The sequence below is a fragment of the Salvia splendens genome, chromosome 17 (genome assembly GCF_004379255.2).
Source record: "Salvia splendens isolate huo1 chromosome 17, SspV2, whole genome shotgun sequence".
Classification (NCBI taxonomy): domain Eukaryota; kingdom Viridiplantae; phylum Streptophyta; class Magnoliopsida; order Lamiales; family Lamiaceae; genus Salvia; species Salvia splendens.
Window position 1 is genome coordinate 1,073,135 of NC_056048.1, and position 14,393 is coordinate 1,087,527.

At 42.7% G+C, this 14,393-nt stretch overlaps 1 protein-coding gene across 2 annotated transcripts; it reads right to left on the minus strand.

The window, feature by feature from the left end:
• Positions 1 to 205: 205 nt before the first annotated feature.
• LOC121775059 (phosphoenolpyruvate carboxylase) lies at positions 206 to 10,467 on the minus strand. Of its 2 annotated transcripts, XM_042172015.1 has the most exons (12): positions 10,345 to 10,467; positions 9,895 to 10,085; positions 9,156 to 9,547; positions 8,962 to 9,046; positions 8,632 to 8,854; positions 8,412 to 8,515; positions 8,210 to 8,297; positions 7,866 to 8,020; positions 6,687 to 7,685; positions 6,599 to 6,615; positions 878 to 1,247; positions 206 to 790 (listed from the first exon to the last, which is right to left on the minus strand). In XM_042172015.1, exons 2-12 carry the CDS (start codon positions 10,060 to 10,062, stop codon positions 497 to 499), a joined length of 2,895 nt encoding a protein of 964 aa, XP_042027949.1. In that variant the 5' UTR covers positions 10,063 to 10,085; positions 10,345 to 10,467; the 3' UTR covers positions 206 to 496. The 2 variants fall into 2 exon arrangements, with proteins under 2 accessions (XP_042027949.1, XP_042027950.1); XM_042172016.1 differs by lacking the exons at positions 206 to 790; positions 878 to 1,247 and adding an exon at positions 1,348 to 1,679 and having other exon boundaries at positions 6,597 to 6,615.
• Positions 10,468 to 14,393: the final 3,926 nt, after the last annotated feature.

Consider the following 14,393-nt stretch of genomic DNA (forward strand, 5'->3'; position numbering starts at 1 on the left):
ATCAACGCTCTCAACCACTCCAACAACGGCATCAACGCTCTCAACCACTCCAACGTCTTGAGCAACTGTTTGGCTCCCATGTATAACGAACCTTTAATTTGATGTGGACTGATTTAGTTTGTTATTTTTTGAGATCATCACTCTATGCATTTCGTTTTACTGTGTGTGTTTGTGTGCAAATTCTTTACTCCGTAAATAGAAATAATTAAGATGAAAAGATAAAATTCATAGAAGAGTTTAAAAAACCTTAAATTAAGGTCCTTTTCTTTCAAAGTGACATTGCAGACCTTATTACATTGAAAAGGAAAGGCACAATAAACTAGTGTCATTTATTTGAGATAGATAGATCAGACCAGGCTGAATAGACACATTGTGCAAGAACAAGAAAAAGGAAGATGATCAACACTCTTTTACGCGGTCGATCATGGCCGTACAGTGAGGAACGGGAAAACGTCTCAGGTGGGGTGAAGCGATGAAGAAGAAGCCGCAAGTTAAATTAACCGGTGTTCTGTAGTCCAGCAGCGATGCCCTTCATGGTCAAGATGAGTGTGTCTTCGAGCCCTGGGGCGTAGTCGCTCGTTGGGTTCAGCTTGACGAGCTCGTCAGCAGGCTTGGATTCCATGTACTCCTTCGAGATATGTGGCCTCAGCTTCACGTGGTAGTGTGGGTCGCGGATTCGCTTCAGTGTGTACGCCTGGGTCACGTTCAGCGTTGTGATGTAGGAATCACGGAGACGAAGCCGTTGCTTCAGGTGCAGGTCGCCTTCGAGAAGATCCTTGTGCCCGGCAATCTGTCAAGAAACAGGGGAATTGATCAGATTTCAACATGAACTGAAAATGTTGTGGAAATCAAATCAAATCAGTATTAGATAGTTTACCTGGAGCAGAAGAGATTGTGTTTGCTCGTAGTCGGACCTCAGTCGCTCACCAAACGACCAGAGGTCTTCGGAGACGAGGAGTTTGTCGTACAAGGCAGCAATGCCGGGGTCTCCCTTGGCGAACACCATTTCAACCAAGTCGATTTGGACTCTGAAGAAGGGCCATGTGTTGTACATGTCTTGCAGCGTTTTGAGGCTTCGTATGTCCTTCTCTATGGCGTGTTTGAATCCTGCTCCGAAGCCCAGCCAGACGGGGAGATGGAATCTGGTCTGAGTCCATGCGAAAATCCAAGGAATGGCTCTCAGTGATTCGATCCCTCCACTCGGCTTCCTCTTGGATGGACGACTACCAATGTTCATTCGACCATACTTGTTAGAGTTAAGGCCACCGGAGTATGCGAGCACAGGGAGTACTCAAGTCTGTCACTTTACGGGACACACTAATTGTTGACACAGATAGAATCAGCGTGTAAAGGAAATAAGAACCCGGCTTTATTGATAAACTAACTGGAATTGAAATGAATTGAGAGAACAATCCTCACCAAGGAGGCCTGCGTCTAAACGCCCAAAATACTGATTTCCCAAGATGCCTTTTTCCTCTCTCGGTTCCTCAATATTTAAAGGCTTACAAATAACTGATAATGCTAAAAAGATGCAACAATAAATCAGGAAATAAATCAGGAAATATCATCTAACTACTGCCGAGATTTTCCAGCTTTGACTCCTTCTTTTACTCAGCCGTTTGGTTGGGCCAAACTACCTCCCTGCTTCCCCGCTTGTAGACTCTCCAGCGCGTATCAATTGCCCCCGCCGTCGAAGAAGCCTTGTCCTCAAGGCGGAAATGAGGAAATTGACCTTGCATATCCGCCACATCGACCCAAGTGGCATCGTCAACCTCCTGACCGAGCCACTGAATCAGGACCTGGTCATGCGACTCCCCATCCCGAGTCACCGAACGCCGATCCAGTACCTGCTCGGGAAGCACCGGGGGATCTGTGGCCCACAGTGAAGCAGGTAAATTGTGGACGGGCACCTCTGAACCTATCGCTCGTTTAAGTAAGGAGACGTGGAAAACCGGGTGGATTCGAGAGTCTGCTGGTAGCTCCAAGCGATAGGCCGTACTGCCAATCCGCGCTCCCACCCGAAAAGGCCCGAAAAATCGAGGGGCCAGCTTCCTATTCTGCGCCGAAAAAAGAGTGGTCTGCCTGTGAGGGCGGAACTTAAGAAACACCATGTCGCCCACGGCGAACTCTACCTCCCTTCGGTGCTTGTTGGCGGAGGCGACCATCCGCTGCTGGGCCCGTTCCAAATGAGCCTTTAGTAGGACCAACATTTCGTCCCTGGAGCGAAGGCTGTCCAGGACCGCTTGGGAGCGGACTTCTCCAGGTAGGAAGTCATGGATTGTGGGAGGAGGGCGACCATACACTACCTCGAAAGGGGACATGCCGGAGGCGGAATGGGTGCTGGTGTTGTAACAATATTCAGCCCATGCCAACCACTTATTCCATTGTTTGGGCTGGTCAGAAGAGAAGCACCGCAAGTAAGTTTGAAGGGAGCGATTCAGCACCTCCGTTTGGCCATCCGTCTCCGGGTGGTAAGCCGAGCTCATTTTGAGTTGAGTGCCTGTTGCCCGAAACAGTTCGCGCCAAAACGAGCTGAGAAAAATGGGATCACGGTCAGAGACGATGGACCGGGGAATCCCATGTAGACGGACCACCTCCTTAGTAAACACCTCGGCTACCTGCTTGGCGGAGAATGGGTGGCGAAGGGCCATGAAGTGGCCATACTTAGATAAACGGTCGACCACCACGAACACACAGTCCACGCCCCCAGCCTTCGGCAGGCCTGATAAGAAATCCATACTCACATCCTCCCATATGCGCTCTGGAATGGGTAATGGCGTCAAGAGACCCGCTGGGGCCTTGGTCTCGGTTTTGCTTCGTTGACAGGTTGCGCAAGCCGCAACGAAATTTGTCACATGCTTGACCATGCCGGGCCAGTAGACGTTTGAAGCAATGCGCCTATATGTCCGGTAGGCTCCTGCGTGACCCCCACTTGGGGTGATGTGAAATTCTGCCAGCAGTTTAGGGATCCAAGAAGAGTTGGAAGGAACAACGAAACGGCCCTTGTAGAAAAGGATGCCGTGAACCAGCTCATAATGTGGTGCAGCCGGTCGCCCGGCCTCCAGCTCCGATTTGATCCTCTGGAGCGGTTCGTCTGCTGCCAATGAAGACTGCGCAGCAGACCAGTCTGCCCAAACCGGTCGAGAGAGAACCGCCAACTCCAGCTGCTCGGAGTCCCGGCGTGAGAGAGCATCAGCAGCCCGGTTGAGCCGTCCTTCCTTATACACAATTGAGAAGTCATACCCCAATAATTTGGCTGCCCAGTTTTGTTGTGCCGGAGTAGACAAGGGGTGCGCCAATAATTGCCGCAGGCTTCGTTGATCTGTGTAGACGACAAAACGTCGGCCCAAGAGATAGGGGCGCCAATGCTGGATGGCGAGTACCAATGCCATAAGTTCCTTTTCGTAGGCTGATTTAGCGAGCCAACGAGATGACAACATCTTGCTGAAGTATGCGACGGGTTGGCGGTCTTGCATTAGGACCGCGCCGAGGCCACGACCGGAAGCATCGCACTCGACGACAAATTCCTTAGAGAAATCTGGGGTGCGGAGAAGGGGGGCTGTCGTGAGAGCGTGTTTCAAGTCGTGAAAGGCTTTGTCCGCCTCGGCTGGCCAACTCCAAGTGCGTCGAAGTGGGGTCGGTTCTGCCTTCTTCAACAAGGCAGTGAGAGGGGCTGCAATTTTCCCATAATCTTTTATAAATCGGCGGTAATACCCGGTGAGGCCCAGGAATCCGCGAATCCCCTTGAGGGTGGAGGGGGTCGGCCAGCGCATAACAGCGGAGACTTTGGAGGGATCCATTCTAACCCCTGCGAAGGATACAATATGGCCGAGGTACTCCACCTCCGTTCGGCCTAACACGCACTTCTTCGGGTTAACCACCAACGAATGGGTTTGGAGAAGCTGGAAAACCTGTTCCAGATGTCGAAGATGTGCTTCCCATGAGCTACTGTATATTAATATATCGTCGAAGAAGACCAGGACGTGTCGCCGCAAAAAAGGGCGGAAGATGTCATTCATGAGGCCTTGGAACGTGGCGGGAGCATTGGTGAGGCCGAATGGCATTACCAAAAACTCATAGTGTCCCGAGTGCGTGCGAAATGCAGTTTTTGGGACATCCGAGGCTGCGACGCGGATCTGATGATAACCGGCCCGAAGATCGATCTTACTAAACCACCGCGCGCCGTGTAACTCATCGAGTAATTCCTGGATAATCGGAATCGGGTACTTATCTGGCACGGTCCGCTTATTTAATTCGCGATAATCCACACAGAACCTCCACGATCCATCTTTCTTCCGCACGAGGAGAACCGGGCTTGAGTACGGGCTTGTGCTAGGCTGGATAACGCCGGATGCTAGCATTTCAGCCACCAATTTCTCCATTTCATCTTTTTGCAGGTGGTTGTATCTGTAGGGTCTGACTGACACGGGCGACGACCCCGGTTGTAGGGTGATGCGATGATCAGATTTCCGAGCCGGAGGGAGTGACACGGGAGTGTTGACGACTGCCGGAAACCGTTCCGTCAACCTACTCAGCTGCTCTTGTTCTTTCGCTGATAAGGCTCCACTGAGCCCAAACTGGTCGGATGAAACGGTACTGATCATCGAGCGCAGAACCCAGCACGAATCGCCCACGTCGAGGGCCTGGATGTCGCGGGCCGAGCACGCCCGCCGAGTCAGGGAGGGGTCGCCCCGAAGCAACACCAATCGACCTTGCACCGAGAACTTCATAGATAGATCACTCCAGTTTGCTGTGACATCCCCCAGAGAAGCCAACCATGATACACCGAGGATGACATCGATGTTTCGCAGGGGAAACACGTAGCAAGAAACTGTAAACACCTCAGATTCCAAGGTTAGAGCGACATCGCAGCATATTCCGGTCGCCCGAACCTTAGACCCATCTCCTAGTGTGACAGAGTAAGGAATTGTCGGAGTCACCCGCAAAGCCAGCGAGGTTGCGAGGTGGTCCGAAATGAAGCAGTGGCTAGCACCACTATCCACCATAATCAGCACCTTATGATGCCCAATACATCCACAAAGCTTCATGGTTTGAGATGAATCCAAACCGTGTGAGGACATTTCTGATAGCTGCAACTCTCCTGGAACATCTTCCTCTTCCAAACCTTCGGATGGGTCGGCCTCCTCCTCGTCAAACACCAACACGTTGAGTGTCTTAGGGGGGCAACGATGCGTAGGGCCGAACTTCAGGCCACAACGAAAGCACGTGCCTGCTGCGAGATGCTTCTGGTATTCCTCCGTCGTCATGTTCCGAAACCGGCGCGATGGGTTCCGGTTAGGTACCCCGACCGATTGAGAAGAAAAAGATTGGGAGTACCCTTTGGAGACCGGCCGGCCAGGGGCAGAGACCGAACTGCCAGCCTGGTTGGAGCTTAGTGAGGGACTGGAGGCCGGCGGTTGAGACCCGGGGGTCTGATCACTGTCTAGAGCAAACTGGACCGCATCTGAATAGTTCGTGATTTTGGCTGCCCTCATTTGCAACCGAACTTCAGGACGAAGGCCAGCCAAGAAGAAACCCAGATATTGGTGGTAGGCCAAATCTGGTACCAAGGCGAGGCGCGATTCAAAAACCGCTACATAGTCCGCAAGGGTTCCGGTATGGCGGACAGCCGCGAACGCTTCATATTCATCCAGAGCACCGTTGTTTCCGAAGCGTTTCATTAGTTCTTGCACAAAATGATCCCAAGAGAGAGTAGGGGTTCGTTTGATCAAGAGCTGATACCAAGGTAGGGCTCGGCCTGCCAACGCGACCATCGCCACCTTTACTCGATTGGCAGCTGGGGTATTCGAAACCAAGAAGTATTGCTCGGCCCTGGCCAGCCATCCGACGGCCTCGGAACCGTCAAAGGGAGGCATAGTAAGTGTCGCAGCGGTCTTGTCCGTGGAATTAGAATCCACGTTGTCCGAAGATTCCTCAGCATTTGATCCCGTTTTGCCACTGGATTTCCGCAACTCAGCGACGAGCATCTCGAGTTGAGAAGCCACCTCCGCGATCCGGTCGTCCGTTTTTTGGGACCGGGCGTCCAGCACGCCCACTGACTCCCGCAGTGAATCCACACCTTTCTCCAATTCACCGGTCGCCCTCTCTAATCCGTCCAACCTGGAGTCCGTGTTTCGAGTACCAACCACCATCGTCACCGCACCAATTTGTTAGAGTTAAGGCCACCGGAGTATGCGAGCACAGGGAGTACTCAAGTCTGTCACTTTACGGGACACACTAATTGTTGACACAGATAGAATCAGCGTGTAAAGGAAATAAGAACCCGGCTTTATTGATAAACTAACTGGAATTGAAATGAATTGAGAGAACAATCCTCACCAAGGAGGCCTGCGTCTAAACGCCCAAAATACTGATTTCCCAAGATGCCTTTTTCCTCTCTCGGTTCCTCAATATTTAAAGGCTTACAAATAACTGATAATGCTAAAAAGATGCAACAATAAATCAGGAAATAAATCAGGAAATATCATCTAACTACTGCCGAGATTTTCTAGCTTTGACTCCTTTTACTCCGCCGTTTGGTTGGGCCAAACTACCTCCCTGCTTCCGCGCTTGTACACTCTGCAGTGCGTATCAATACTCTAGCTCCGGTGTTGCCTAAAACAGTTCATAAATACCGTTATAATTTAGTAACGTATGCTAAATTATAACGTGTTGTGGACACTTACCAGGCGAAAGTACTCAACGAAACGAGGCTCCTGGAAGACGATCGACCTGTACTTCTCAGTAGCAATGACGGCAATCTCATCTAGAAGAGTCCGCCATTCTGGCTTGGGGGAGACGGGGGGACGCATACCATGTTCCAACGTAGCAGCAGTGAAACGCTGGAGTGTTCTGAAGCACAAGTGCTCCTCGCCAAACGATTGCTCGATGACTTCTCCTTGAACTGTGACACGAAGAGATCCGTTGATCGTGTCTGGTGGTTGGGACAAAATAGCAAGGTGAGTAGGGCCGCCTCCTCTTCCCACAGTCCCACCTCGCCCATGGAACATCGTCAATTTCACTCCGTATTTCTTTGCAACTTCAACGAGCTGCTCCTGAGCCTTGTACAGCTGCCAGGCCGCTGACAAACGACCGGCATCTTTACCAGAGTCCGAATACCCAATCATGACTTCTTGCTTGCCGTTGATCCTGTTTTTGTACCAATCAATCGAGAAAAGGCGTGCGACAGCAGCTGGTGCGGCTTCAAGATCATCCAGTTTCTCAAAAAGTGGGACGACTCTCAGAGGATTCTTCACGTGGCATTCACGTTGCAGAAGCTCAACTGCGAGCACATCAGATGCTGCGGTGGCCATGGAGATAATGTAGGCACCGAAGCAGTCAGATGGCAGTTCTGCCAAGACATGAAACGTGTCTAAAACGTCAGCAATCTCTTCGGTTTTTGGTAGATCGGGACCAAAGAGGGGCCTTTTGCTGGCGAGTTCTGACAGCAGCCATTCTTGCCGTTGTTCTTCTGACCAGTCTCTGTATGAACCTATTTCCAAGTATTGGGTAATGGCATCGAGGACATCGGTGTGCCTGTCCGATTCTTGCCTTATGTCGAGTTTCACCAGTGAGAGGCCAAAAGTGGAAACTTGCCTCAGGAAATCGAGAAGGCTACCATCAGCGATTGCTCGATCACCACTTGCACAAAGAGATCTGTAGCAGAGCTCAAGTGGCTCCAAGAACTGCAAAAATGTACATAATACAGTTCAAGAAGTAGGAGTATATAGCATGGTTTTTATTGCTAACAATATTTACTAAATTGAACGAAAACTTTTTCTTTTCCGAAAATCTTATTTTGGTGGGGCTACACCTTCTACGTATTAAGGATGATTCGAGTGGCATCGTGAAATTTTCTCAAATACCTGGTCGATGTTGGTGTAAGTTGCCTCTTCTGGGATCTCAGACATTCCTTGAGCAAGCAAATGACGAGAACGCTCACGTGTCTGGTAGAGCTTATCCCTTACGTCACCAAGAAGGACACGGTAGGGCTCGCTTGGGGGGATTGTTTTCCAGAACTCTGCATCACAATGAATATAAAGAGTCCTAAATTTCACTCTGCGCTAGGTTAAATGGCCATGGAAACCAATAGCTATGCGAAAATCAAAATACACTCGGTGCCAAAGTTTTAAATTGATACTTTCGACAAGTGCACAAAATCAAGAGAAAAAAAAATAGAAGGAATCATTCATGTGAGTTGGTTGGCTACCTATGTAATGCTTGGCATCTCTCTTTGAAGATGTGAGGAGTTCATCAGCTCGTCCACGAAGCTCATCACTGCAACGCCACATGGACAACTGGAGAAAGATTGCAAAGTTAGATGATAAAAATCTTATTATCGACTCAAGACATAGCGAAAGATTCTAGATTTTTTCTGAATAACCATCTCTGCAATTATAGTAATTATATACCTCGAACATGAGGTCCTCGATTTGTGAATAGTACAAGTTCGCAGCCATCATTCTTGCTAGCAGGCAAACATCCCTAGTGACCTCGGGAGTTACTCTTGGGTTTCCTGCAAATCATTAAGCAAAGTGAGGAAGAATAACATAATGCCCTGTTATGTATGGTTAAATTTTACTGAATCAAGAAGAAAACATAATGTAATAATTTGGAGCATCGGAGCTATACCATCACGGTCTCCACCCATCCAGGAGGAGAACTGAATCAGAGGGGCGTTGTAAGGAACACGTTCATCAATCCCGATATTCTTAAGGGCAGTATCAACACGGCGCAAAAATTTAGGTACACCTTTCCAGATTGTTTCATGGAAGTAACTCATCCCCGCCCTCATTTCATCTTGGGGAGTAGGGGGAGTCCTTCGGATCTCATCAGTTCGGAAAGCAGCTTGAATCTATAGCCATTTGGACACCACGTAAGCAATTTATACAACAATAGGCACTTCGTAACAACATCACTTTTTCAAACTGCTCTCGAAAATTAAAGGTCTTGATAATTCACCTCTCTTTGTAAAGCCTCATCAAGCTCCTGTTTATCATCTGGAGTGATGTCTTTGGTGTATAACTGAGCTAAGCAATTCCGAATCCTGAAAAAAGGACAGGTTAAGTCAATGAAAGTCGAAGAGAAGATTCATCCAGATCACTAGAAAAAGGCAATTATTAGTCCAAAAGCATATAGCAATCAGCGGATTCAACCTTCCGTGCTTCTGAAGCAGCGACCTTCGCACAGACTGAGTAGGATGAGCGGTGAAGACCAGATCCACGGTCTGATTCTTCAACGCGTCAAAAACTTCCTGAGGAGACTTCTTCAAGTCAACCACAAGTCTCTTGAGCGTCTCTTCGATGTCCGACTCAGTGGTGGCAGAGTTCTCGTCGGTGTAATCCCCCTTCTTCTTCTTGTTCCGCCTGCGGTAAGCAATCTGGACCTCCTCGGCCAAGTTGGCCAAGCTAAGCATGTGAGAGAAGGCCTTCGCCACAACAATCGAATCGCCCGGATCCAAACTTGTCAGCACATTCCCAAGCTCCTCCAGCTTCTTCGGATCACGCTGGTTCTCGTACTCGGCCGAAAGCTCGTAGCACTCTTGCACCTACAGTGATGGAAGAGACACATGTTTCAATTCACTCCATCAAACCAAAACACTCTTAACAAGTTCATACTATTCCCAAATCACAAAAGAAAAAGTGGAATTGATAAACAAGCCTTCTAGAAACTTCCAAGACCCGTGTTTACTCATTTTCAAATCAAATTCAAATCACAACAAACTACTCTTTTCAAATAAAAAAAATCCTAAAATTCAAAATCATTGATTATCAGAATAACTCACAAGATCAGATTTTTACACTCCAAAAAACACCCAATTTGGTCAAAACCCCCAAATCCAGATCTCCAAAACAAAATCGAGAACAAAACAAAGCCAAAAACATGGTGTTGTACCGTTTCCTTGAGATCCTCTCCATGCAAATCCTGAAGAATGTCGAGAAACCGATCCAGAAGCAGAGCATCATACTCAACAAGCTTATCATCTTCAGAAACTTTCCCAGGAACCAAGAGCCGCAGCTGGGCATCAATCGATGCCATCTTCTCCAGATTCCTCGTAGCCATCGCCGCCTATTCAACTCCCAACTCTAAAAAATTGATTTGAGAAAAAAAAAACGAAGCCAATTTGAGAAAACCTAGAAACAAAATTGATCGCACAAATCACGGATTCAATCAATCAGCGTGAATGTAGCGTCAATGGAAGTCGCAAAAAGTGAGCTTCATGCAAAATGTTTGACCATCACACTCAAAATTGATCGGCTATTTATGTGCTATGATTGCAGATTTTAGTGTTGGTGTGATAGTGGAAATTGAAATTGAGCTGAGTAAGAGTCCAACTCAGTGTACCTGAAGCTGGGATGGTATATTCTTGAGCAAGAAGGGGATCGAAAAGTGAGAGTGAGACAGTGAGCGAGAGAGAGAGAGAGAGAGAGAGAGAGAGAGATTTAAGGACAAAAGATACAGGTACAAGAGCAGTTATATATAGACACAAAAACTAAGTTGGTTTTTGGTGGTGAAAAAATAAATGGAGTACTTTTCTTGGACAATTCAAAAAATATAGTAATAAATTACTAGAAAACAAAATTATGGAATTTTGTTAAATTTGGTGAGTCCGGTGATTTTAAAAATCAGATAGAAATCATGAAATTGGATTATTATTACTATTTAATGTAAAATCAGATGGAAATCATGAATTATTATCAATTATTTTATGTACAATATATGATATAATATTCAAAAAATTATGTGTGGATGTTGTTGCTGATGAGTTAAACAATTTTGTATATTCATAATGAAAAAGATATCATTTGCTATTAAATTACACCCTTCGTCCCTTATTAATTGATCTTAATTTTTTTTTGTCTGTACCTGATTAATTGACGCTCTTACTTACAATTATTTTTATAGTAGACTACACATTCCATTAACTCATTACACTCATATTTTATTAAAAAATTAATATATAAAAGTAAAACTTACATACCACATACTTCATTTCATATATTTTTCATTATATTTTATTATAAAAGTAGAATTTGATGTATGTTATATTTTTTTGGACACAAGAAAAAGAATTCGGTGGGTTGTATTGTTTATATCCGTACACAAAGTTTCATGCAAAATTTTGTAGATTTGGATCTTGATCTCTATCCGTTTCAAAACTCCATTTTTTTATATATGCAAATAAAAAATTCTACTAAAAAAATTACTCCTAGTATATTAAATTGAGTACAATTGTACAATTCAAAGTAAATTCAAATTATTCAATAAACATTTGTTTCCACAAATAGTAGTAGTAGGTTACATATTCAGACTCTATTGCAAAACTAGTGAGCTTATAATCTAAAGGGTTTGGTTTAAATATAATGCACGATTTTAGTTTTAATCCACACGAAATTTCGATTTCGGAACTTTTTGTTGCATATCAATTTTAATTACCATTAATTGCTCTCTTCCAATCGATATTTAAGTGAGATGTTTTCAATATTTTCTGTTCATTTCACTTTAATAATTTGACTGATTAAAGAATATGCCTTCGAAGATGCTTCAAGGATATTCTTCGTTGTCGACAGTTTACATATGACTTTAACAATAAGAAGAAAATAGTGTTAACCTTTGGCATTGTTATGTACTAGGAATTCAAAGTCAATTTGTCTTAACTTTATAACAAAAATATTATTCTATATATATGCATTTATGCTTATTAAAAAAGTAAATAATGTACATGCATATATAAATTTAGGAAGAGTAGATTACTTTTAGTTTGTCATGCACTTTTTAAAAATTTGACTGATAAATTATGGAATTAAATCATGCCGAAAAGGAAACTAAAGGGGAAAATACAAATAGATCGAATCACTTTCAATGAGGATTGCCAACTCTATCTTGTTGATAAAATTTAAAATTTATTAACCGAAAGACAAAAAAGTAAAATTTACATGTAAATATGATAAAATCTATATATACCTTGTTATTATATATAATTAATTGTTACCTATAAAAAATATAGAATCTCGTAAATACAAATATACTGAATTATATACTTTTAGTTGCTATTCCCCGTCCTAAAAAAATATGCACTTTGGTTTGACACGAATTTTAATGCAAAATTGATAAAGAAGAGAGTGGTAGAGAGAAAAAATAACTAAAATATTGTTAGTGTAGAATGAGTCTCATTTCAAAGAAATTTTTTTTAAAAAAATTAGAAAATACATATTCTTGTGGGACGGACTAAAAAAGAAATAGTGCATATTAGAGTGAGGGAGCATTTTCATTGTGAACCGAATAAACTCGTATTTAAAAATAAGTGCAACATCTTAATTTTGGTAAATGATAATTAATATATAAATGTGATATATATGTATATGATTTATTGATTGTTTCATCCAGACCACTATATATTTGTCATGGCAGAGAATTGAAGGATTACTTTGATTTGTTTTTTTTTGCTAGTTTTTGTTTCTTGTTTCTGTAATACAGTAAATTTTAGTAGAACGCATACTAACATTATATATTTATTGTTATTTATATTTTGAATTGTTTATGTATAACTACACTGATCACTCACTATCTATTTGTCAGATCATTTTGTTGTGTATATAAAAAATTCCATTATATATGTAAACAACCGTACACATATATATGCACAAATGTGTCCACTAAAGTGCTACCTAGTGGGTAATTGGAAGAACTATATTAGTTAAAATAATACAAATAAATTTATTAAAAAATTTGGAATATCCAGTTTAGTGTATACCTTTATTCCCTAGTGGGACTATCCTTTCTTTTCCGCTTGAGTCATTAATTTTATAATAATTTTCATATTTCGTAAAGACTAAAATTAAAGCCTTTTTTCTTACTTTTAAAAAAGTAGCTAATAAAATAAAAACACGATGTATAATCCGTAATTTACAAGTTGAATTGATTACCTCTTCAAAGTTTGTCACTAGGCATGGTCTCATTTATTCCTTTTAGGGGGAAAATAAATATTTAATTATAGTTATGTTGGGGTGCATTAAGGTCCTTATACCTCCTCAGTCTTAAACATAACACTAATATCATTCCTTGGATTTAATAATCTGATGGATGCTATTTTTGAGAGTTTATTCTATTGTTGGTTTCGTCCTCTTCATTACACTCGTATGTTTGCTCATTAGTGACGACAATTTGCATAAAGATTAATTTTTCTAGGTTTCTGAGAATTTTGTTGGTGGTGATCGATTTTAAGGGACTGTACATCATTTAGTCACATTAATACATCATTTAGTACCCGTATGCTACATTATTTTGGATTATGTTTACATTATTTGGTACACTTTTTGGTGGTGTGCGACTGTACATCATTTACCTATATGTGTACATTAAATTAGTTAGCAACTTCAAAGACTGATTTCATTGTGCAGTGATACATTATTGGGTCTTGTGTGTACATTAATTATTTTCTTTAGATCCATCATGTTATTTACCAACTTTTCTACATTATTTAGTGTCTTTCAGTGTACATTATTTAGCAATATCTGTACATTAAGTTGCATAAATCATTTGTTGTTGCCTTGATACATTAAGTTGCAATATCTGTACATTAGTTACATTATTGCTAATTTTTCTGTCAACCCATATAAAAAATAATGAGAATTTTTTCTATTCTCACACTTTTAGCATGTTTTTAGATTTTGTTAATTCTTTCATTACTCTAATGACTTATGATTTGAATCAGTTGTTATTGATTACCATTTTTGTCAAAATTGAATCTTGATAGAGTTACTTTGGTCAATTGTTGTAGCGTCCTATAGCAGAAGAAATTGGTACATTATTCACACAGATTGGTACATTAATTCAGTAATGTACGATTATGGTTATTTAATGTACGATTATCAAACAATCACCCTAAATACTTCTGTGAATTTAATGTACAATTATGATTGTTTAATGTATATGTCACATTCTTATTAATATAGATTATAATAGGTTTAATGTGTTGCGAAAGTTAAATCCATCCTCCGAATGGTTTAGCAATCCATGGGGCTAGAGTATAGTACCGACTCACTAACAAAACCTTGTTGTTCATTATTTTGATATAGACTGCTACATTATACAATCCCGGATGTACATTATTACCTCTGAACTTGTACATTATTATGTGGATAGTTTTTAGAAGTACATTGATGGAAAACATTAGATTAGTCCTTGATATCTGCTACATTAATATGTGTTATGGTAGTTTGAGTTACATTGGTGAACATGTTCTGTACATTACGTACAATTTATTATCTACATTATTACCTGATGTACTTTTGTTTGATGTTGCTTATAGTGTAATCTCCTCGTACTTTGGTTTGATATTGCTTGTAGTCTAATCTAATCAATGTCAATATTTTTCAATAGGTACAAAGCGT